General features: G+C 34.9%; 1 protein-coding gene across 1 annotated transcript in view; it reads left to right on the top strand.

Moving 5' to 3' along the window:
• Positions 1–24,829, top strand: part of LOC133324937 (methylcytosine dioxygenase TET-like) — a 180,871-nt gene that overhangs the window by 27,590 nt on the left and 128,452 nt on the right. Inside the window, exon 4 of the mRNA XM_061533760.1 lies at positions 16,760–16,858. Within this exon, the coding sequence (XP_061389744.1) occupies positions 16,760–16,858 (99 nt within the window). The remainder of the gene's footprint in view (positions 1–16,759; positions 16,859–24,829) is intronic.

Genomic DNA, 24,829 nt, shown 5'->3' on the forward strand with positions numbered 1-24,829 from the left:
AAGCCAGTAAGAAAAAAAAAACAAAACTTTAAACTACCAACAGCAATAAGAAAACAACAAAATCAGCATAAAACAGAAAATTAATAGAAACTTCAACAACAACTCTAAGTAGTTTAGGAGTAAAAGAAAGAAATTACAGAAAAAAGAACAATTACGATATTCTTCTAGTGCACAAATGTACTGATAGAAAGCAGCATATACACACACACAGAAACTACAACAACAAAAATGCCATGAAAAAAATAAGATAAAAAACAAAGTTTTTCCCAACTTCTTTTAATTTTTTCGAAGGGAGAATGTCAAATATACATACAGCAGTGTCATAAGGCGCAATATAATGTGCAGTATGTATGACTGTCATTGGTATGACGACACACACACACATACATATATAGGACACATATATATGTACTTGGTAACACCGCCAGCCAGGGAGTATTCCAAGGAGTTCGTTGCTAAAGATAAAGTTTTGTTCCAAGGGAAGGAAATGCCAGCCAAACAATACAACAACTAGAATTTCCGACTCAATTCAACTTGGTAAAGTTGTGTTTCTTCTTTCGTTGTCCATTTACTTTTTTCTTCTACTTCTTGCTTCTTTGCAATGGGTGTTTTTGGCACAAATAGAAGAAAATACAAAAATAAAGGAATACATATGTAAGACAGAGAAGAGAGAGAGAGAGAAAAAACGCAAACGTTGTCATTGTTGTCAAGATCTTAGTACAATCACATGGTTGGACAAACTTTTGCCTTTGTATGGATGTCGCGTGTAGTTGTGTTTGTGTGTGCCGAATAAGTAGCAGGACTAACTTTAAGTTCGTTCTCTTTTTGCTAAGACTGTGTATGCATGTGTGCACGTTGAATATTGTATGATTGTATTGAGATGAAGGTGCATACACCAAGACGACATTATCATAGGGTTATTGTTGTAGGATATTTTGAAATTTCTAGTCCCTTTGGATGTCTGTAAATATATATATGTATAAGAGGTGATGCAAATGTGGTATACCCATTTGTTTTTAGATTGCCAAATTTTTATTTTTTATCCGATTAAATAGAAATTTTACACTAAACACGCTACATGTGTTGTCTTTCCATGTATGAATTTGAGAATAATATTATTCTAACAATTTAAGAGATATTTGAGAAAATATTTGAAATTCCATTAAAAGTGATTTTAAAAAAAGTGTAGGTAATGTGGTATACCTTCCAATTGATATCTTATATAATTTATTGTTTTTAATGAATGTGAATTAGCTCGAGATTTATGTCTGTTAAGATTTTTAACGGATACGTTGAGTGGAACTTTAATTTTTATTATATAATAATGTCTACACATGGCAATATTTAATTTTTCTACGGAGAAGTAGTTAAAATGCCATAACCTTTGTTTTTCATCCATGTTATGATGCATGGTAGGCGCTCGTAGAGGACAAATGTTTCAAATAGTATTGAAATTTTGTCTTGTGCTGGAGGCCCAGGTATAAATACCTGCACTTGTGTTCACTGATTAACGCTAAATTGATATATGGTGCAGCATATTATTTGATGATTCTGATTATTTTAATGCTTTCATAATAAAGATTAAAATAAATCTCTTGTCAATTTCATGCTTTTTGAGTTAAATAAATTATATCTTCAGAACAGCAAACTATAAACAAAGTTTACAAAAAAAGTGACTATACCACATTACCAACCTATACCACATTTGCATCACTTCCTATATATATATATATGTACTTTTTGAAGATTACCATTAAGAATTGATTTATTGTCTTCACGGATAATCAAAAAGATATATACACTTTTTCATGCATTCAACCAATTGTCAATTAACCTTCATATGTTGATCGGTCGTCACCAATTGACCAGTTTTACCAAATAAATAGGAGACCATTTGAAGTGCTTCTTCCACGAACAATTTTCGTAGCATTTGGTTTGAAGATCTATGTGATCAACTGATGTTTTCTAATCATAATTCATGACCTGTGACGATCGACACAATAGGTTTTAAACTATTGAGAAATTGTTTGAGTTCGAACTAGAACAAACCTTTGATTTTTAGAGTCCCTATAAATGACACAACACATGCTGTACGTCAAATCGTACTGAATATTATTCAGTACATAAATAACAAAAAAATTGTCGATGTAAATGTCAGATGGCGCACAACAATATATCGTAACACAAGATTGCTATTAATATCCACTATCAAATATTTGAAAAAGATCTCCTTTAGAAGTAGCGATTGTACTCTTCCGAATTCTTCAACAACTTTTTGCGTACCCCTTTTCAATCCACAGAGAAACCCCTGTTCAAGTTTTAGCTAGAACTACTTCATTTTGCAATGTTTGGTTGAACTTTTTTTCCTTTCTCTCACTCACGAAAACCCACAGCCCTAATGATAATGGGCTGGTGAGATGGTACAGGAAGACAATCATAATAATGATGGTGATGATAATATGATGCCATGCTTACCCTGCTTACAATTCCTTTGGAGGTCCTCTTGCATATTTACATTAATTTCATTCCATTATCATTTGTTGTTGCTGGTGCTTCTTCCTATCTTTTCTTTTTTTTTGTTATTTTTGTTTTGCCTTTGTTGCCCGCTGCCTGGTTTCCTTAGGTATTGCAACATTTTGTGGCAGTTGTGTTAATGCCATGGCTGTTCTTATTGGTGTTGACTGACGTTGGTTTGGTGTGGTATGTACTGTTGCTGCACAGCAGTTTATGCCATTGCCAAAGGACATGCAACATTCAAATACAAATCAACGAAGCCAAATAACGAACCCAACGAACGTACCAGCCATCCAACCAACAACATACGCAAACCCTATTTTTGCGGAACGGTTCTGCTGGTTCCCTTTTTTTATTTGTTGTTGTATTTTTTTGGGCGTGTGAGTGTGTTGCTAGGTCAACGCACGTACAACAGCCACTTCTCCACTCGACTCCAGAATGGAAAAACTGCACACCGAAAAAAAGGAACCTAAAAAAAATAAAAGTGGAAAATGTTAGCAATGAGCAGTGGAAGAAGAAGAAAACTTTAACAAAACTACAAACTAAAATGAAATGCAAAAAACAACAATGCTGCCACTAAAGCAAGTCAAGCAGCGAAGCAGCAACAAATGCCAAACTCGACCAACAACAGCAGCAGCCAACAGCATTGCATTTAGAACACAACCCAAAAAACAACAGCAACAACAACAAAAAGAAAATTGCACCAAAAAGGATGGTAACTGTGGCAAAAGGAAACGCTCACATAATGGCAAAAACGAACTATAACAACAAGCTCCCTAACTGGCAGGAGACAGTGCGAGAGGTGGCAGAAAGGAAAGGAAGCAATGGTAGAAAAGAGGTTTTGCCATTTCCGTTGAAATTCGCTTTTGGCATTGCTCTGAATTCAGTCACTACGTTTCATTTCATTTCGCTTGCCTTATTTTAAACAGTTTTTTTCCCAACTAGTTTTCAACTTTTCCTTCCCTTCCTCCCGCACTAGACCCTTTATCATCACACACACACACACAAATTATATATTTCGAGAAAACAATTTTTGTTTGTTCCTTTGTGGCGGTAGAGGAGAAAACAAGGATGAAAATGAAATGAACTTCATTATTATTTCGTTTGCTATGGCTTTTCCCTTTCTTCTCAGTCTTCAGGCTATACGAGCAAAAAAACACCAACAACAACAATTGCAAAAAATATATCACTAAAACTTTTTCTTCTTTTCACAAAAAATGCACTGAATTTTTTTTTTTTTTTTTTTGGGTTTTTGAAACACAAAAACTTTTCCTTTATTTTCTCGCTTAACAATGGCTCATAGCTCAACGCCATGCCAAAGCCAACAGAAAACGAAAAAAAAACTGAAATGAAACAAAACTAGCCGGAATATTTTACATTTGCCTAACCAAAATAGAGAAAAAAATATTAATTCTCAAGGAAAAACCGCTTTTTGAGAAGTGTGATACTATTTGAAATGTTTCGTGATGAAAAAAAAATAATATTCGGTTATAACAAAGTCGTTTGTAAATTACAAAACTTTTTTTGTTGTTTTCCAAGGGTGATGACGATATAAATTCTAGATAGGGTGAATATTAAAAATCTTTTTTTAAATTTTTCACAGTATGAGCCAAATTTTGTTTGGGCCAGCCATTTACAGCTCCGATCACGAAACTTCTCAAAAATAAGTATGATTTTCCGATTCCTTCACAAATATTCTTATATTTATTAAAATTTCTGAAAAATAAAGAATACTTTGTAATATTTGTTGGCTCTTAAAAGATATTCTATTTAATGTGCGAAATCTTTCTAAAACCCCACGAATTAAGCTCAGTTAAGTCGTTTATTTTGAAAGTGGTTTAAGTCCATTTTAGGTTCTGATAAAAATCTTGGTTTTCTAAAAAAGTTTACAATACGTTACATATTCTATTTTACGTTACATATTCTATCATGTTTAAGGGCACAAACCCACAAACAAAATTAATACCACTTAAAAATATTTTTGAAACAAATCAAACCCAAACCTTTAAATATCTCAATATAAGAAAAAAATGACTTAAACCATTTTCAAAATAAACGACTCAGATAATCTTTAATAAAGAATTGTAAAATTATCACAAAAATATATCCATACGATACCCTACACAACTACAACAGAACTCCTATTTTGTGCGGATCTATATTCCGAGCCTGGTCATCATTTCAAATATTTTCAGGAACAGCTCATTTTTCTTCTCCTGGCATATTTTCCGAACCATTCTGCTCTTGGATATACTATCAACTTCTCCGGTCTATGTCATTTAAGAGTAAATATATACGCCATAAAATACAAATTTTGTATTTTTTTTTAATTTGACCCGCTAAATATTGATCCGTCTTCATCAAAACTGTTTTGCTTATTCTATGATCAATATCCATTCTCTGATGTTCGGGTCAGAAAAACAGACAATTTCGTGACGTTTGGTCTATAACTGTGGCTTGCATCGTGTTTACTAATTATAATTGACAGACGGACGGATATACTTGTCTAGATCGACTCAGCTAGTCGAGATATGACGATCGGTATACTAAAAGGCGAGTCTAGGACCAATATTTCGCGACATTACAAACACATGGGACCACGTAACGTAGTTGTGTAGGGTATAAAAAATCTGTTGGCATCTCTCTAAACTCAAAAAAAAAATGCGGCAACTCAATTTCATTTCATTCAATTATTTCATCTTCATTTATTTGGGATTTACAAATTGGAAATATTTTCTAGAGGTTAAAGCTAAGTTTGCAGAATTAAGGACAGATAGCAAATTTATATCTGTCCTCTATTTTTAAAAATTCGATTTATTTCAACATTTAAAGTTTCATTATAAATTCCCCGTTGAATTTAAAGCAAAAATTCTATCTCACATTCATGATGTTCGGTTTATTTCTGCTTTCTTTCTTTTTTGCGTTTTCACAGTTTAATAATATTCAAAGCACAAGGAAGCAAGAACAAAAATGCAATTTAAAATTTCATTTCTTGACATTTAATTGAGTTGAAATCAAATTAAAAATAATTTATTTTACCACCCCGTTTAGTTTTGTTGTATTTTTTTTTCTATTTTTTATTCATTCCATTATTTTTTTGCAAATGCAAGGAAAGAAATCCCTGGTTGTAGTCTCTACGTTGAACTTGTTATACATGTTGATGTTGTTGTTGTGTGAATGTTCGTTCTATCTACTCCGCATATAGCAAATATTTTTTTTTCGCATGTCCTTTTAACACTCCACTTTAACGCATTTTTTCCTCTGTGTGTTTGGAAGGAAGAAATGGGAAAGGACAAGTTGGCAGCCATACTCTCTGCCACCACCACCACTACCATTAAGACCATTTTGTATGTAATTCCATTTTCTATTTTACATTTTACGCAATTCCTCTTTGTTCGGTGCTTTGGCAAAACCGTCTAGCATGCACACAAACAATCGCACACACACATAGTAATGTGCGTAACGCATTATAAAATGGAAATTAAAAAAAGATGAATGCTTCAACACGCTTAGCATCTAGCAATGCGTCGGATTCATCGTGTGTTAACGTTTGCATTCTGTACGAAGAAAGAAAAAAAGAATGCGTGGCAGACCACCAGTTAGGATTTGCGTCCTTTCAATACAATTCGAAAAAAGTTGCGTATTTCAATTACTGTAAATGTACGTGTACGTGTATTAGAGAGAATGAATCTATGTGTGTGTGTTATTGAAAATGACTGCAAAGGATAAAAGGATATGTTTTTCTTTTGCTTTTGTATCTCATGTGTCAGCGGGCAAACATAGATTTCTATTCGCCTGTCTGTCTGTTTTTCTGTCAGCCGGCCTGCCTGTGTGCCAGTTGGGTGTGCTCATCTTTCAATCCTCCACAATATACGACTACCATTGTTCGCTCTATTCACACAGATGTTATCACACACACACACTCATAAATGGCTGCAGTTTTCAGTTCTATTCCATTTAGGTTTGGGTTTTTGCAATCTAAAATCACACAATGAAACAAAAACAACAACGAAAAATCTGCCAGAAAATCCTGTAGAAAAATTGAATTATAGCATTGCATATGGCTATTTTTGTTGTTGTTGTGATCCATCCTTTGTGGAACAGCAATTTGCCTGATGGGCTGCCTGGCTGACTGTTTGTCTGACTACCTAGCATTTCGATTGATTTTCAATTTTGTTTTTCATTGTTCTATTGGTGGTGTTCGTCCATGTGCATTAATTTTTTTTGTTCTGGGATTTAGTTTGTTCTATTTTCATGGATTTGAACGCAAAATCATGGACGATTAGACAGACTATGGATTTATTCTATTGATTACAAATTGTTGTAGTATTGGATTTATTATTATTCCATGGAAGTGTAAATATGATTTCGTTGTAAGTTTAGATTGATTTTTTTAAATCGCAGGATATGTGTAAAGGGGTTTTTGAGAGATACGTAGAGCAATACAAATCAGTCAACAGTTATTGTCTTTTATTTGCAAACCCTCAAATATCCCTTTAAATTATATGCATTCAAAGTGAAAGACTTTGGCTGGAATTAGTCCATTTGTTTGGGAAGGGGGTTCAGAATAGGGATATATCTATAAATAAATAGATAATATGAATATATAAAGTGAACAAAATTCGACTATCCGTTGATTTTTTTTGTGTTCAACGGATTATAGAATCGATTTATATGTTCCAATTTTGTGACATTCAATACTCTGACAATACACATCCCCCTCCTTCTTTAAGATGTTCTTGGGCCTTTAAAGAGTATTGTAGATTATATTCTCTCACATTTTTTGGGTAGTTGATATATCCTCTAAATTATTAGATCCAAACTCATGTGGTACGACTTGAAGACTCCCTGTCGCCCTCTTCCTTATTCAAATCTATATTAATTTGCTTGTTATTCTCAATTTTCATAAAGGTCCCCATAATTTCGCAGAATAAAAAATATGTTATATAAACTCCAATTGATATCACCTTAAAAATTTCTTCCATTGAGGATTTGTTCATCAATATTATTCATTCAAATCGCTATACCCCTTGATGCACAAACAAAGTTGAGAAGCAAAAAATAAATAAAAACAAAAAACACATAAGCCAAATTGTCTAAGGTCAATGTTTATTATTCATTTTCATCACAACAAATACCACAACAATAACAATAACAACAACATCATCATCCTTAAATTCCCCTAATATTGCAATGGAAATTAAGTTTCAAGGTTAAGTGGAAAAACATGAAATGAAACCTCCCCCTTCCCTCGACTTGTTGGTGGAATAGCTGATATTTTGGTTGATTATAGCCAACCGACAACCCCACCGTAGATAAACCTTCAATGTTGAATGGACAATTGGATTGATGTCCTTTATGCTGGTTAAATATGTGTGCTTTGCTTCCTCCCTCACGCACGCACATCGCACTCGTACTCACACACACATTCATACTCACCCTTCATAAAAAGGGACGTAAAGTTGCCCTTTTGTGCTTGCGTATGATAAACGACGACAAGTTCAACTGGGCTAGCTTAACCGCTCCAGACGCAAAAGGACAAATATGTGTTATTCAGGCAGGGTGATACTACGCTTAGTGTGTTATATAGCGTAGCCGTGTCCTTGGCTGACAATTTGTCACTATACATAGTGTGAATAAAATGCTTGTTTCTCTATTTTTTCTAATTTAATTTTAAACATGTTTAGAAGAAGTATTTGTTGCATATTTAACCATACAAGTGGGGTCCTTTCCAGTGGATGATGAGGGGAATATTAATAAAAAGAAAAAATTATTTTTTATTAAACTATAAAAATTTCCAATAGCTAAGGTGTCATTAAATCATTTTGATCAGTGTTTATCTATCTAAGAAAAAAATAAAAAATAATAATTTGCTCACCACCGAACTTATCCAAGTTTTATAATTTGATATTCGCAGTGATTGGAACACACTCCTTTGGATGGCCAATGCCTCGAACTCTCACACAAACCTAATCTCTACAAATTATATAATTGGCCATGTACGACGCTTTTTAAAAAAATTTGGAACCTTTGGATGAGATTTTGTTCTCGTATATATTACGTTGGGGGAAAATCCACTATTTTTATATGAACAGCAGGACTTTATTTAACATGTTTCGGAATGTCCAATTTGTACCGTTTTGTTGTATGATTTGTTGCCATTATAAAGGTAACTTGATAATACCTCTTTCATAGAAGTCCTGCTCTCTATTTGAAAAAAAAAACTCTAGTAGTCCATTTTCACAATCCTCCCTAGATACCAATTTTTTGTCATTTAAGAAATTTTGCAATGCCAGAAAAAGATGGTAATCACTTGGTCCGGACTGTATGGGGGATTCCCAACCAAGCTCCGAAATTTCTGTCGAGTCACTGTAGATGTGTGTGGCCTAGCGTTGTCCTGGTGGAACACGACACCTCTCCCGTTGGCCAATTCTGGCCGTTTCTGGTCAATTGCTATCTTCAAACGGTCCAGTTGTTGACAGTAGAGATCAGAATGTCGTGTTTGGCCATATGGAAGCAACTCATAATAAAAAAATCCCCTTCCAGTCCCACCAAATGCATAGCAGAACCTTCCTGGCCGTTAGTTCGTTTATCTCATTTTGTTTGGTCAAGGCTTCGCAGATGGAAATTCGATCTATTCTATTTCTTCTGCTAATAGGTGTGACACCCAAATATCGAGCTTCTTTTTGAATCCAGCTTTGTGTAAATGGTTTAAAAAAGTTTTATGGTCGATTTTCAGCTCCTGGGCTATGTTACGACTGATAAAATGCCGGCCAACTTCGACCATTTCTCCGATTTTATCGACATTTTCGACGACCGGCCTAATGGATTTCTTTTTCCCCAAACTAATATATTCAGCCATGTATGACGCTTGTTAAAAAGTTAGGAACCTTTGGAGGATATATGGTTCTTCACGTATATATACAGCTCAAAATTTTTCATTTTTTAATTTCCCCGCCAAATATTGGCCAACCAGATTATATCTCATTTTCAATACCGAACACTCCAGAAGTAGTAGGATACTGTGAGCAAAAAAATTAAAACCCGACCTAGTTTTAAATTCTTATACTAACTTGAACCTGTTCGAATACTTTAAAGCTCTATTGCACAAATACATTCCCACCTATACCTTTTAATTAAGCAACAACGTAGTTTCCCCCTCTCCGAAAAAAAACTTGCTAACCCTTATCACAAACTCATTCCGGACCATTAAGAAACAATCAAAATATGCCACCGTTTGCACGCAATTTGCATTGCCAAAATGCGTCGTTGCCGTTGCCGTCGTCGTTGTCTGATGTCGCCTGCGTATTTCTGATTCGGATAATAATGGATGTTGTGTTGCGTTATGATTCGATTCTCCCCATGGAGAGCGTCAAGAAAGTGTAACATCAACAACAACAATAAGAGGGTTATCTCTAACCCCCATCGCTTTTTCTTAAAATCCATGAAACTTTTGTTCAAAAATTAACACAACACCAGTGATGAAGATGAACAAAAACAGCAAAACGAAATACCAAGCAAAAATGTGTCATAAAAATATTTATTTGTGAGTGTGTGTGTGTGCGTAACCCAAAAGGAAATCAAGCCAAGGCATTTATTTATACGTCTGTCTCTGCTCTCCTTTGCTATAGGGTTTATTGTTGTTGCGTGCTGCGTAACACTCACACATACACACACACAAATTTGTTGCTGTTGCCTTTTCTGATGTTGTTGTGCTTTTGTTTTACGTACGTACGTTATTTAGGTTCTTCATTAGTACGTTTTGGGTTAACCTAGGTCAGGTCTTTGCCATGCCACTCGGATAGCATAAAGTTTACTTGATTTTGGTTTGGCTGGCAAACAAAAGAATCAACAAAAGGTGGCAAGTAAAGCAGAAAAAAGGGTACACACGAACATTGATGATGTTGACGACGACGACGTTGATGATGATGATGATGGCGAGGACACGAACGTCACAAAATAACGATAACATTGACTACAGGACTTGTGGTTTTGGCTTATTATGCCACTGGCCACTGCTAGGACCAAACAGAGTTGTACCCTTTTTTGCGGCTAGTGAATCAAAGAGGAAAAATGAAATTCCAAAAATAAAAGGGTCGGTCCATTTGCTGCTTCTTCATGTTGTAATTTACACTTTCTTGGCTTTAGGCGGCTATTCGTTGGCTTGACTTGCTTTTCGTGTTTGTTATCCTGTTTCTGTTTCGTTTTTTTTTTCATATTTTGCTCAAATATTAACCATTGTTGTCCTATACCAAATAAAAAATGGAAGTGTTGATTTTTGTTTGTCGTTGCGGTTGCACGTTTTTGCTTCTGGTTTTCAAGTTTTCTTTGTTGTTGTCATTTTGTTGTGCCATATTCCATCCATCCATCCATCAATTGACACAATTATCATAACAATGACATGATGCTAAAGAGCCCATGGCAAACAAGAAAAAAAGAAGAGTAAAAAACTGTCATTTATTCATCTGTAAAGTAACGAAAATTTTCACTTCAATTGAAATTAATGATAAGTTGAAAATTAAATTGACATCTGCCTAAAGTTATTAATAAGAGTGCCAGTTAATTATTATTATTATTATTATTTTTTTTTTTTTTTTGATGTGATAGTTCAAATAAGATTTTATTTTAAAATAATTATTTTGGTATATACAGACGATGATTTTCGGATTGAACTATATCCGCTAATGTAGAATAAATGTTCTATGTGGTCAACGGAGAATCCTCTACTTTGAATTTTTGAAATAGTCATTCCATTTGCAACATCACGAAATATTAGGTTGTTGAAAAAGAAATCCATTATTTTTATATAAACTATAGGACTTTATTCACAATCCTTCCGAATGTCCGATATGGACCAAATATGCACCGTTTTGTTGTATGAGTTGTTGCCATTTTAAAGGTGCCTCTCTCATAGAAATCTTGCTCTCTATTTGCAAAAAAACTCTAGTATTCAACTTTCAAAATCCTCCTTAGATACAAATTTTTTATCATTAAATTCGCTTGGTGCCAAGCCTGGACTGTATGGCGCATGCATTAAAACTTCCCAACCAAGCTGCGAAGTTTCTGGCGAGTCAATGTTGGTCAATTCTGGCCATTTGTGGTAAATTGCTATCTACAAACGGTCCATTTGTTGACAGTTAAGATCAAAATTTAGCGTTTGGTCATATGGAAGCAACTCATAATAAATAATCCACTTCCAGTCCCACCAAATGCATAGCAGAACCTTCCTGGCCGTTTATCCTGGTTTGGCCGCCTTTGAGGTGCTTCACCGCTATCGTTTTCGCACAGGGTTATCGTATCTGAGCCATTTCTCATCTCCAGTCACCATCCGTTTAAGAAATGGGCTTCGCAGATGGAAATTCGTTCCATCCCATTTTTCTGTTAAATGGTATGGCGCCCTAACATCGACCTTCTTTTTGAATTCAGCTTTGTGTAAATGGTTTAAAACAGTTTTATAGTTTTTTTATTTTATTATTTATTACATTTTTCGAATTTTTTACCATAAGGTCAAGTTTTTCCTTGGTGGATAATACAAAAAATATGTTTATCTCTGATTTAATGTAAGATTATATAATTTTTTCACTCCCAAGAGGCCATTTAGTAGGTTTTCAGTCAAAACATATTTCCCTTCCTTTTCGCGGAATTTTCGTAGGAAATCCAATCCACTTCCACATTTTTCCCCAAAGTACACTGACCCTATTTCATAGAATCGGTATTATAAAATAATATCTCAAATCGTCATAAGTTCAACAGCAACAACAACAAATATTCTTTGAGCATGCATTTTGCCGCCACAATTTTCGATTGCCTTGTAGAAAGGGCAAAAAACCCAAATAAAACCTCCCACCAGACAACACAACCTACAACACTGCGGATCCATTAACTCAAACTCGCTTTGCTTACCCGGCCAGACTGTGCCATAACTGCTGCTGCTGTTGTTGGCCCAGTTACAAAGAGGACTACAAAGAGAATGTGCTAGACACAGTTTTGTGGGTGGCTGGGTGTGTGTGTCTGTCTCGTCTGTCTCGTCTGCTCGTCTCCTCCGCCCTATAAACTCTCGTACACACAAATTGCCGGCTTTCAAGTTGTAAACGAAATGTTTGGGGCATGCCGGATTTGGGGGGAGGCGGAGGTGTGGCAGAGTGCGGCGTGTTACAGTAATATAGAATTTCTACAAATAATTTTTTGTTGTTGTTACTTTGACTAAAATTGTTACGTTTGTAGGACAATGTCAATGTCCTTAGCGCACACACCGACAAAGACACACACACACAATGGCACATGCAAATGGCAATGTGTGCAAAAGTTCCTATTTATTGTGTATTGGTGTGTGTGTATGTGTGAGCCTATATTTTTTCGGTATATAAATGTGTGCGTGATTTGAGTGTCTGTCTGGCAGTCGTTTCGTTTTTGTTCGGTTACTAAACTTCCTAGAGCCTGTTTATATCCTTATTTCTCATTCATTCGGTTCATTCATGGTAGCCGTTGTTGGCTTTGTCTACTACTACGTCCCTCTATGTTTGATGGTGTGAGTGTGTGCGTATGCTCCCACACTCATACATGTGTTTACAATATTTTGGAGTGTTGTTGTTACTTTCTGTCTGTGTACTGTTGCCTTAATGGCCTGTATGTGTGCGTGCGTGTGGAGCTGGGTGGTGGTTGGCTGTTGTTTGATTGTCTGAGAAATAGGTTCCATGTCTGCCATAACTTTGAGCAGTATGACGATGATGATGATATGCGTAAATTGAGTGTGTGAGTGAAACGTGTTGTGTGTGTGTGCGTTCCATTCGCCTGCAAGTGGGTGTTATTATGACGTTTAATGTTTGTTGTTGTTGTGTTATTTTGTTTTGATGGTGACTTTGAACTTGATACCTAAACTTTGAGGCGGAAGGAAAAATTACATAAATAAGAAGTCGTTAAGAGATTTGAGAATACAAGGACATTCGTCGCCAGATATATATTTGGGTTAATAAAAGTTCATTGTGCCCATTAAGAAAAACACAAACAAAACACAAATACACACTCACGTATACACTGATTGAATATTTGTTGTGTCGGCAGACATAGGAAATTTTGATGATGGTGTTGGCAATTTGTTCGCTTTAATAAATGTTTTGGGGGTTTGTTTATAATTAATTTTCTGTGATGCGGTTGTGACCTTGAGGGAAACCCCTTTTTTGTATGGAATGGTAAAGGCTTTAATAATTAAATTGTATGGCATAAATTTATAGCAAGGGAAGTGATTAAATTGTTGGGTTAGAATTATTATTAAGTTGTTATTAAGGATATGAATTGGGATTCAGGATTTTTTTACGATTGATTTTTTAAGGATTTTTTACGACTAGTAATCCCGACAAAAATGTTGTGACCTGACCCTTATATAAAAGTCTGGTGTTGTCCATATGGAGAAGCGAACCTCTTGACAAATGTCGTAAATATTATAAAATACTTACGCCAGATTTTTTGGTAGATCGCTATACAATATAGATCTAGGAGCAAAATGTTACAAACTATTGAATATTAGTATTCTAAGAGTGAGATTTTTTAGAAAAAATAAGTATTTTCAGATATTAAATCTATGACTTTAAATTTGATTTTGACAGAACTTTTTTACTCTGGAATATTATGAAATCCCTTTTTATTAGTGAAATATAATTATAAAAGTTTAAAAATATTAAATTTAAAAAAAATATTTTTTCATTAGAATTTATCAAAAATAAGATGAAATATACAAAATAAAATTTCTTAGTGTTGAAAAAAAAATTAATAAAATACAATATCTGTTTTTAAATTTTTTTTTTTAAATCATATTGACTTCTTAATTTTTTCCCACAATGACATCTAAATATATGAAACATACATCTGTACAAATTCCATGGATTCCCATTTTAAACGAAAAAACACAAAATTTCCCATCAATTGAACTAAGTGTTTCAACTTTCGAAAACATCAATAAATGACAATTTAAAGTAGCTTAAGTACTTCCTGGAAATTACTCTCTCTAAGATAGCCATAAATTCCGTAACAACAACATCTGCCTATCTCAAATTATAATTGAAATTTGTATTCTATGGAAGAGAATTGAAATTTTTGTAATTTGAAACTTTAAGGAAACACTTGAAACATAAAAATGTCACTTAAACTCCTTAACATTACACACACACACTTACGTTGGGAGACACATAAAACCGAGACAAGTGAAGACACCCAAAATGTGACATTTAAGTGAGAGACAATGTTGTAGTTCCTCCCCCCAAAAAACAGAACAGAATGGAAAACATTTGTAGCCGCCACCACCACCACCATTTGCTGCTCTTTGAGAGGGTTTAACTCTGAAACAGGGCTTCAGAAAGAAAAATGCATATTTCATGAAAACTGAAACTACAGATACGCGTCCAACGTAACGTCCCTCTTTTGCGTGAAGTGATTAAGACTTCGAGACGCACGAACATCCATAGTTAGCCATATGTGCGACATGGTTTAAATTTAGATCAGTTCCAGGCAAACATAAGATGACATTTAAAGTCTTTGCAGTCAGTCAGACGAAAAATCTACAACAGCCGCCTTTAAGACAATAACCGTGTACTTTTGTCGTTCTGAGTGTTTGTTCATTTGAAATTTAAAAATAAATGCATTAAGTTGGAATATTTACTTATTTGTATTCGTATATATATCACTCATATAACGGTATGTGTTTCAGGCATTTTTATCTCCCTCATTTTGCCGATCTGCATCGTGTGCATCGTTGGGGTTCTAGAAATATGCACATGTTTCGTGTGGTTCCTGTTTGGTTGTTCCATTTTTACAACAACACACACACTTCCTCCCCATGGACATTTGCGTGATGCGTTGCTGCACTTCATCATCATCACCATTCGCTGTAAAGAAAAAATGTCATTTAAATGTTTTGTATTTTTTTTCCTCTTATTCTTTGCTATAGATTTTTCATGTTGTTGAATATTCACAATTTTGGTCTATTTTTATAGCTGCTAGGAATCCTCTAGATTTTGTATGTCATTGTCGACATGTGCTCAGACAATTAAAATGACAGCCATATTTATATAGACTAAGATAAGTTTTTCTAGAAGAAAAGTTGAAGTGAATAATTTCAAAGGGGCACATGCGCACTATTTTGCAAATTGAGCTCACAGAAGGGAAAATAAATAACATTTTACATTTCTAATTTATATTAAATAAATTGGATGTAGTTTGAAACTGAATATTTTATTGTACATAAAATTTGAGAATTTCTTCTCCATTCTAAAAAAATACAAATATTGGCTTATGAAAGAACTGAGTTGTTTTCTAAAAAAAGAGGCATTTTATTCTCTAATATTAATCGGTAATCAGCAAATTTTGTGTTGTCCATATCGTGAAGCGAACCGCTTAACATATGTCGTAAATATTATTAAAGGGGGAAAATCTAATCACATGTAAGACCCTAATATGATATTTTTTTTATTATCGGTATACTAAAATGTGTATTCAGAACCAATATTTATGTTACAAAATCTTAAGCCAATGTCAGAATATGATATCTTTACACCATAGTTGTGACCGATGCAAAAATATTCTGATAGCTTAAAAGAGGAATTTGCATTGTATTTTACTTTCATATTTGAGTTGATTATATTAGCCATTGTTTATGATATATTATTTGAAGTGGTAATGTAAATGTTGTGTCCCCCCGCGTTTTAAAATCCCATCCAATAGTATCCTTCAAACATTCCAAATCTGGCCACACTGTAATTTGTTATTGTCTTCGAATTTGCTTGAATTGCTATGGTTAGTGACTTTGCTTGCTCTTAAATTCAACTTCACCATGGAGGGTATTGATTTATGTCTTGACTATACACAACACTACACTTAACATTCGCACATCTCAATTTCAAGTTGGCAAGGCCGTTTCCAATTTGAACCGTTAGTGGAGTCACAAACTATGTGCTCAGTGATTGGGCGCCATCTGGTATTATGTAGTCGAAATAATGTTATGTTGAGTTTAACAACTGTATTATCTACAATGGTTTATTGTGGTGAATATTTAATTGTGAACAGTATTATCGACTGTAAACACAATTTTTTAATTATATAACAGAAAATTTGGATTTTGAATTTAATTTTGGTGTTTGATGGTTTTGTTTAAATCAAAATGAATTCAAATAAACTAAAAAAATAACTATAATTTATTTATTTATATTTCTAAATTATTTTTAATATTAATACAATTGTTTTTTCATTGTTGCAGGTTGTTTATGGACCCGATGGCCAACCCGTGCGTCCAGAGTCAAAACGTGGTCGCGGCAAAGGAAAAACTCCAGCTGGTAGTACAACACCAACAACAGGGGTAAGTTGCAAAATTGATAATAAAATACTGAAATGTATTGAATACAAATATATTGCAATACCTCCATTTTTACCATAATTAGAGCAGTGGGTTTTATGAAATAAATAAATCACACATATAAGGGTTTCAAGGAAGCTGATTACGATTCTGCAAGAAATGGAATAAAATCAATAAGATGGGTCGAAAATAACCATCATATTTTTTAAATGTTAAATTAATCAAATTATTTTGAAAACTCGTTTTGTAGAGTTATGGTTTCAAATTACAAATTAAAAATAAAATATTGAAAATCAAATAAAATGAATCCATACTGGTGGCAAACATAAAAAACTAAATGTGTCTTTATAAACATCAGAATAGCATGAAATCGTATTTTTTATGTATTATGTTCTTGAAAGTATGGCATGCCTTAATTTAAATTTGAATTTAGTTGAAGAGCGTGGTGAAAATCTCCAAACTACCAAATAATGAGTGGTCCGTTTATGTGGGGCCTAACCCGAAACTTATGTCAAAATTGATAGTTTTACATACAATCAGAATTCAAAATACCAAATTACAACATTAGAGGTACCATTATATGGGGGCTACCGTAAATAGCATGTTATGTTAGTAAAAGCTAATTTTCATTTTTTAATTATTTAATTTTTTAAAAATAAATTATATTCACAAAAATATGAAATGTTGACTTTAACATGTCATCTCTAAGCCGTAACCCACAATGCTATAAAATGTTACTGGCGTAAAGCTCAAAGTCTCTAGATATGAAATATATAACATTTGATCGGCTCTACCTGAAATGCCCTTTTGTGCAAAAAAAAAAAAATAGTTTCCTACCCACTGTGCAACGTTGAGAATTAAATAAGTTTTGATAAAATAAATCTTATCGCAATTAAAGATTTTCTTTATACTGATAATTAAAAGCATTTCCATAGAGTTTGCTGTAAATTGCCATCAATATCTTCGAACAATCTTCCTTTACTTTTTCATTCGATTAATTTAGATTTCTTATCCACAACTTTGATATTATGTTTGAAGAATATTTCCTGCCTCAAATTCTATGATATTTTTTCTTTTTTTTCATCCTTGACCTTCTAATGACAACAAACTTCTGAACTTATTTTTAGTAAAAGAAGAAAAGGTCTTTTACCTTTACTTTGATAAAAAAAAACGACCAAACAAACATTTATGGGATCAAGTATCCTAAAATCCTGTTGACAGAGTCATTAACTTTTCGCCAGTTGCCTTGACAATGAATTTCCATGAAAATATATAACAAAACAACAAAAACCGACCCCACAAGGAAAAAAATATTGCATAATAATTTTTTACCACAAAAAAGAACAAAACAAAAAAAACGATTCAGGCCGTCAGCTAGTCACTCCATTCGTGTGATTCATCATGGATTTGTTTTGTTGCCACATTCTATTGTTGTTCAAAAGTTCATTGGTGGGTTTTTGTTGTTGTTTCTGCTGTTGCCCAGACTACTACTACTACTATTGGCGCTTTGTGTTGACGGAAAGTGAAAAAAAGATCCATACAAAACGCTTTTATGCCTTCATCGCATTGCGTTGTCGTCATCGTCGTTCGTAAGAATTAACATTGAGTCTAACTGCCTGTCTGGCAAATGTCTAACATCGAACACATCTAACGTAACTTCTGTCTGGTGTGTCACAAATTCATCAAAGTCATCAAAACATAGACACGATGCCGGCAAAAAAGAAAAACAGAAAGACGTTTGAACAAAAAAACACACGAAACATGCTAGACGTTATACTTAGGAAAATATCCACATTTTCCTCACAAGTGTGTGGTGCGGTTTGACTTCACCGGCTATTGAAACGAAGCTTAGAATGGCATGAATATGAATGGTTTTTTTCTTCGGTGTGTGTCGAACACTTAGAAAATTGAAATTAATGACAGTCAAGTTTTATGATAAATTATCGTATCACTTGTCAAAGAAGGAAAACAACTTTGTTGTGGGCTTAAATGATAAGCCAAAAAAAGAACATTTCTTTGTTCCGCTTTTTAGTTACTTTTGGGTAATTTAGTCGAAGATGACAAATTAACAAATAATCACTGTAAATATTAAATAAAAAGAAATAATGAGTCAATATTTCGTTTTTGAAATTTTATTATAACCTAAGCTAATCCATTCATTACATGCCACAAAACTAAGATGGGAGACTATAAAAAGGTTTTTTGATGACTCAGGAAGCATGGCTCCTATATCCAACCCTCTAAATATATTTCTTTATAAAATCTGTTTTTTAGATTCATTCCAATATTAAAAAAATATACACAAATAAAATCTAATCACCTTTAAAGATTGACAATGGTCATCTCTTTTCCTCTACCCAAGATAACCCATCCATCTCTATACCCCCTGATCCATCACTTAACTTTTCCAAAAGCAGTGTTCTTTAATGACAACGCCAAAGGTAAAACTTGTTGACATTTAATGTATTAATAATTGTCATAGGCCATGACGATTAAAAGAGCGATAGACATGTGTGACATGCTAACCCCCTCCACAATACATAACACTTCAGTCCAACATGAAATGATGACAACATTTAGACCCCCCTTCAGACCAAAAAAAAAAAACGACACTTATTCAAATACTTTGTTCGGAACGTAATGCTGTAAGAAACCAAACGCAACAAAAAACCCAGGCCATTAAAAATGACTTAAATGACCACAGACCGTTCGAGGTGACAGCCGGCAGGCAGACAGGCAGTATTAAAACAAAACGTAAACGTAACAGTTAAGCCAGACAATGTGGCGCCCAAATAACAACAACAAAAAAACCAAATGACGGCGGTTGGCGCTTTTTGATTATGAATTAGCCGGTGGTAACCAATACCAGGCAACAGTAGCAAGTAGTAGCACCTTGGACGAACACATACACACACCTAAAACGTACGATAAGTCAGGCAAGCAAACAGGCAGTCTGGCACTGACGACGGCCTTCTTAACGCAAAACGTCACATATTCAATATGAGAAATCTACTACATGGTGGCGTCAGCCATGCCTCTGCATATGTCGGCATCGGTCGGTATAAGTTTGTGGGGACTTCGTAGCAAGCGGCCACAGTAATGGAGCAAACGTAACGTTGTTTGTTATGGCATTTACACGAAATACTATAACAACAAGCAGCACATATCCACAACGCCCGGATAAGTCCAACAGATTGCCAGCGTGCCTGGCCGTATGTCTGTCCGTCTTTCGGTCTGCCTGCCAGGCCTTTATATTTATATCAATGTCGTTTCTTGTATTATTCATTCTTCTTGGAGTATGATGATGATTTGCTAGTTAGTTAGCTGGGTAGCAGCAAACCACTAACTACCGCAATGATTGAGGGAATTTCTTTGGCGTGCGTACACTCTCCCTGTGTCCGACTGTCTGTCTGTCCATCTTTCTCTGCATCATCATGCTACAATATAAATTGTTTTGTTTGTCAGATATTATAACGTCACCAGACTTTTAACATTCCCCAGCGGCATTTAGTTCATCGTGTTCGTGTTAATGTTACAAACATCAAAAGCAACCAAGACACGAACGCATTCAAGACATTGTGGTTTCGAATACGAACTGTGAAAGTGAGACAAGTAGTTAGCAGTTCCAATCCCAAAAGACCAGCAGCGGACAGACTATAAGGAAATGATCATACTTAAAACGGGTGGTAATTGAGAACGATAATTTTTTTTCAATACTCAAAAATTATTTGTGAAATTATTCTTGGTCGGAATTTTACAAAACTTAAAATTGTTACATAAATTAATGCTAAATTTTGGTAAATATTGGAAACCATCGATTGGCTTTTCATCTGATTATATGATGAGAGAATATCGAGGTCATGGACCTTGGTGAGTATATAGAAAAACTCCACATGGGAAAATTCGTCAAAGTTCGGAGATATGACGTGCTCAGTTTCTTTATTATCCGGTTCAAATTTCCGGTCAATATTGGATACCATCGTTTGGCTTCTCCTCTGATTATATGATGAGAGAAAATCGAGGCCATGGACCTTGGTGAGTATATGAAAACATCAAAGGAACAATTCGTCAAAATTTGGAGATCTTGGCTTATCAGTTTCATATCCGAAAATTAGAAAAACCGCTTCCTCCCCGGAATTTGCTTCTCTATATTTTTTAAATTAATAATTCGGACGAATCCGACATTTCTTCATAATAAAGAATGTAAACTGAATTTTTTGAAGAACATACATATAGGGTTTTAGTAACATGACACGGGTAAAATTGAAAAAGAATCATCAAAAAGGTAATGTATGGATTTCTCGTCTTTGACATCCCACCTAAAATCGTAACATTTTTCTCAATATTATGAGGAATATATTGTGATAACTGGAGTCCGGTTCCTTAATTAAAGACGAAAAGGACACACAAGGAATCGAGTTAGAAGGGCGAAAAGTAATCTCTAAAGATACGTACAATCAAGATATGAAGTTTAAAAATTATCACGCCATATCTTCGAACATTGACCATGAGATTTTTTTCTTCTGGGATTGATTTCATACCCAATAGGAATTTTCCACTTCCCAAAATTTTGTCGCACAGAGTTATATCTCTGACACAAATCCTGATATATGCGACAGAATAAACGTTTTATACCCTTCCACCCATAAGGTCTGTTGAGAGCACATTGCTAATATTAGGATGATTGGAATTAAAAATGGGATACATCGACACATTCTCCCTTATATAACCTATAATAAATATTCAAAAATTCTGATTTTTTAATTTAGAAAATATTTAAAAATATTTATAGGGCCCATGAAAGGAGATTTATAGCTTATATAACCTACCTTTGACAGCATGTTATAAATTTTTATATCAAAAATTCTGAATATCCAACTTTAAAAACTACTATAAATATTCATCCTGATTTTTATATAACGAACTCACCTATAAATTACCGATGAATAATAAATAAAATTGAATTTGCATATCCATAAAAAATTGTCACACCTCCATCGCTTTGCTGACATTACACGCAATCAAAACAAGTCCAAATAAAAACAACAACACCAAGCAGACAACAAATGATTTTATTTTCTTTGATTATTGGTCTTCAGACGTTCTCTAAAGCCGGCAGACAGAAGACATCTTTACACTCATCATCATTACTCCGGCATTGCCTTTGGATGTCGGTGTCATTAGCCATGCGCCAACAATGTTCGTTTAAGGAAAAAAGAGAAACGACAGTGCAGTGCGTTTGTGTGTGCAATGAAACGATTCCTTCTTTTCTACTTTCATCGCAAGTAGTCGAAAGCGCCAGCAAGCCAATATACCAACCAGCCAGCCAGCCATACAGCTCCGGTTAAGCTAATCCATAATGTCTGACATGAGTTAGTGGTAGCCACTTGCACCTCATACCTAACTACCTACATACACACACTGCACATTTGTCTCGTGCTCGAATAATACCATAGACTGCATTGGCACGTACATATTGGCTACTAAGAAAAGGAACAGATCACCGCCACCTCGTAACAAATCTGAAATCTTGGTCACACACACACACACGGTTTGGGGGAAAATGTTTGGTATGTAGACATGAGTGCGATTACCCACAGCGACAGCAAAACAAAATTGCTTAACGCCAGACGAAATGGCACGAAAAAAACAAGACATACAGATACAGTGATTGGCTTCCCGGTTTATGGAAGAATGGACAATTCATGTATGGGCTCGGTTTTGTTTTTAGTTTTTTTGTTTCTCTCACCCATCACAATGATGACATTGTAAGCTTGGCTTCCACTTTATTAAACTAAGGATGGATTCGTCCGGTCTGGCCACATACATATTAGTTGCAATAAGTAGTAGCAATTGCTTGCCTCACGTACCAACAACGGTGGCAGTAGCAGCACCGGCATTTAAACATCCATCCAACCATTCATTCATCCATATGCTCGCCGGTTTATATGGCTGGCCAAAGGTTTGCCGGGTTGCTGTTGCTTCGGTTTTTGTTTCACCTTGGCGTGATTCTTTACCCAAAGTGTGATCCTCTGTTCTGCTGCTGTGGTGTAGAATGCGAAGAGTGTGTCGGTATGTTTGACATAAGGGTCCTATGTGTTATTGTGTGCTGTGTGACATTTTTTCTCTTAGCTCAGATTGTAAACCAGTGCACATGCCCACAGCCGAAGAAAGCGCAAAAAAAACAAAATACCCATAAAGACCGCCACTGTCATCGCCATCAGTGTGTGTCCGGGATTCCCAACAGCGTTAATGTGAATACATGACTGCCGTTTGCTGCTTCTGGTGTCTGCTGGCTGGAGCTGGTAAAGTGTCTGAGTGTGCTCCTAGTAGCAATGAAGATAGCAGTCAATGGCACGTGATATGTTGGTTTAATAAGGCGAGATTACAATATAAGGCACATAAACCGTTTTGTGTCTGGACCCCCTTTTGGCCCTCTTACTCTTCTCACATCTTGTTGTTGTGTTGGCTTTCATCATTTGCCGGCTGTGCAGACAAGCGGTCTACTTATTACACAAAAGGTAATGACGACAAACGACATCATCCAATGGAGGCTATATGTATGTATCGGTATGTATGTATGTGAAAAAAAAACAACTTGTCTGTTAAGTGTTTGATTCACAGACGCCATATGCCGCCTGCTTCCTTGCCATTGACGACGACGTCGACGATGTTGATGAGATGGGAACTTTCGCAAACACACTTCCTTTGAGTTCATTCACAAAAGAACTTTTTTGTGCATGTGTGTGTCTGTTTGTTTGGCGGTTGAAAGCTATTACCACCAATAGTTGTTGATGTTGCTGTGCTGTTAGTTCCTCTTTTGTAGCCGGCTGCCATTGACTTTGACCTGTTGTGCTTTCACTGCTACCACTCCACTCCAATCCACCACTGCCACTGACATTGGCCATGAACATTGCATTGAATGTTTGAACGGCTGTGTTATTCTTTAAGCGATCCCTTTGATTGGTCTTGAATGTTTCCTACGTTTTACTATCACGGTATGATGTCGTTGTTGTTGTTGTTGGTCTTTTTATATCCCACATTTCGTCAAGGACGTCTTCATCTTTGGATTGTTCTGTGCTGGAGCGTATTCAATGGATTTGCACATATTCCAAGCTCTAAGTAGAAGAAAAGTAGAAGTAAAGTTATAGAAACAACAACAACGACAACAACAAAGGGAATACTAAAACTTGTCTGAAAATGATTACTTTCCCATGCTTAGGGAAGTCAAGTGAGTCTGGGTGTATTCGTGTGTGTGTCTTTGTGCGGGTTTTTATAACAGATTATAAAGATGCTGGTTTGTTTTTATAGCGGTGATGATAATATTCATGTACCATAAGCATTATTAGTACATGTGGGTATGTGTGAGTATTTGTTTTTTTTTTCGTATTCCTAGACGGAAATGTGAAAACATATAGTTGTGTTACCATTTGAAGAGTAAAGAAATTCCGAAAGGCACGCACATCCTCAAGGTTTACAAAAGTCCTTGCAAAGTATTCGACTTGTTGCTCAACGAAAATACCTTGTGTGGAAAATGTGTTGTTGTAGATGTTTGAGACATAATGTGTAAATTTTTGTTGTAAGTAGGGAATAATGTAATGTATATAACAAACTTTGTAATATTTGAAATAATGGTAATAATAGTTCACAGCTTATAGGGTTGAAAAATGAAACTTCTCTGCGATTTCTGATAATCAGAATAAATTTAGAATGTATTCTCCCAGTTAATCGTTGGAAAATTTTATAACTGTTAATAATGTTTAAAAAATGTGGGTATAGTAAAATAATTTGGAATGGAATATTGGTATGAGCCAACAGATATGACATAAATCATATAAGCTAAAAACATTAAAATTTACCCCAAACTGCTCAGTTGCCTTCAAAAAATCTTTGTTAGGTTTTGATTGATATGATTAGAAAATCTGACAAAAATAAAGTTTTGGGGTCATTGCACCCCCTAAATATCAACTCAAC

This window comes from Musca vetustissima, unplaced genomic scaffold, assembly GCF_032173495.1.
Source record: "Musca vetustissima isolate MV318-11 ecotype Yass unplaced genomic scaffold, APGP_CSIRO_Mvet_v1 utg20894, whole genome shotgun sequence".
NCBI classification, from domain to species: domain Eukaryota; kingdom Metazoa; phylum Arthropoda; class Insecta; order Diptera; family Muscidae; genus Musca; species Musca vetustissima.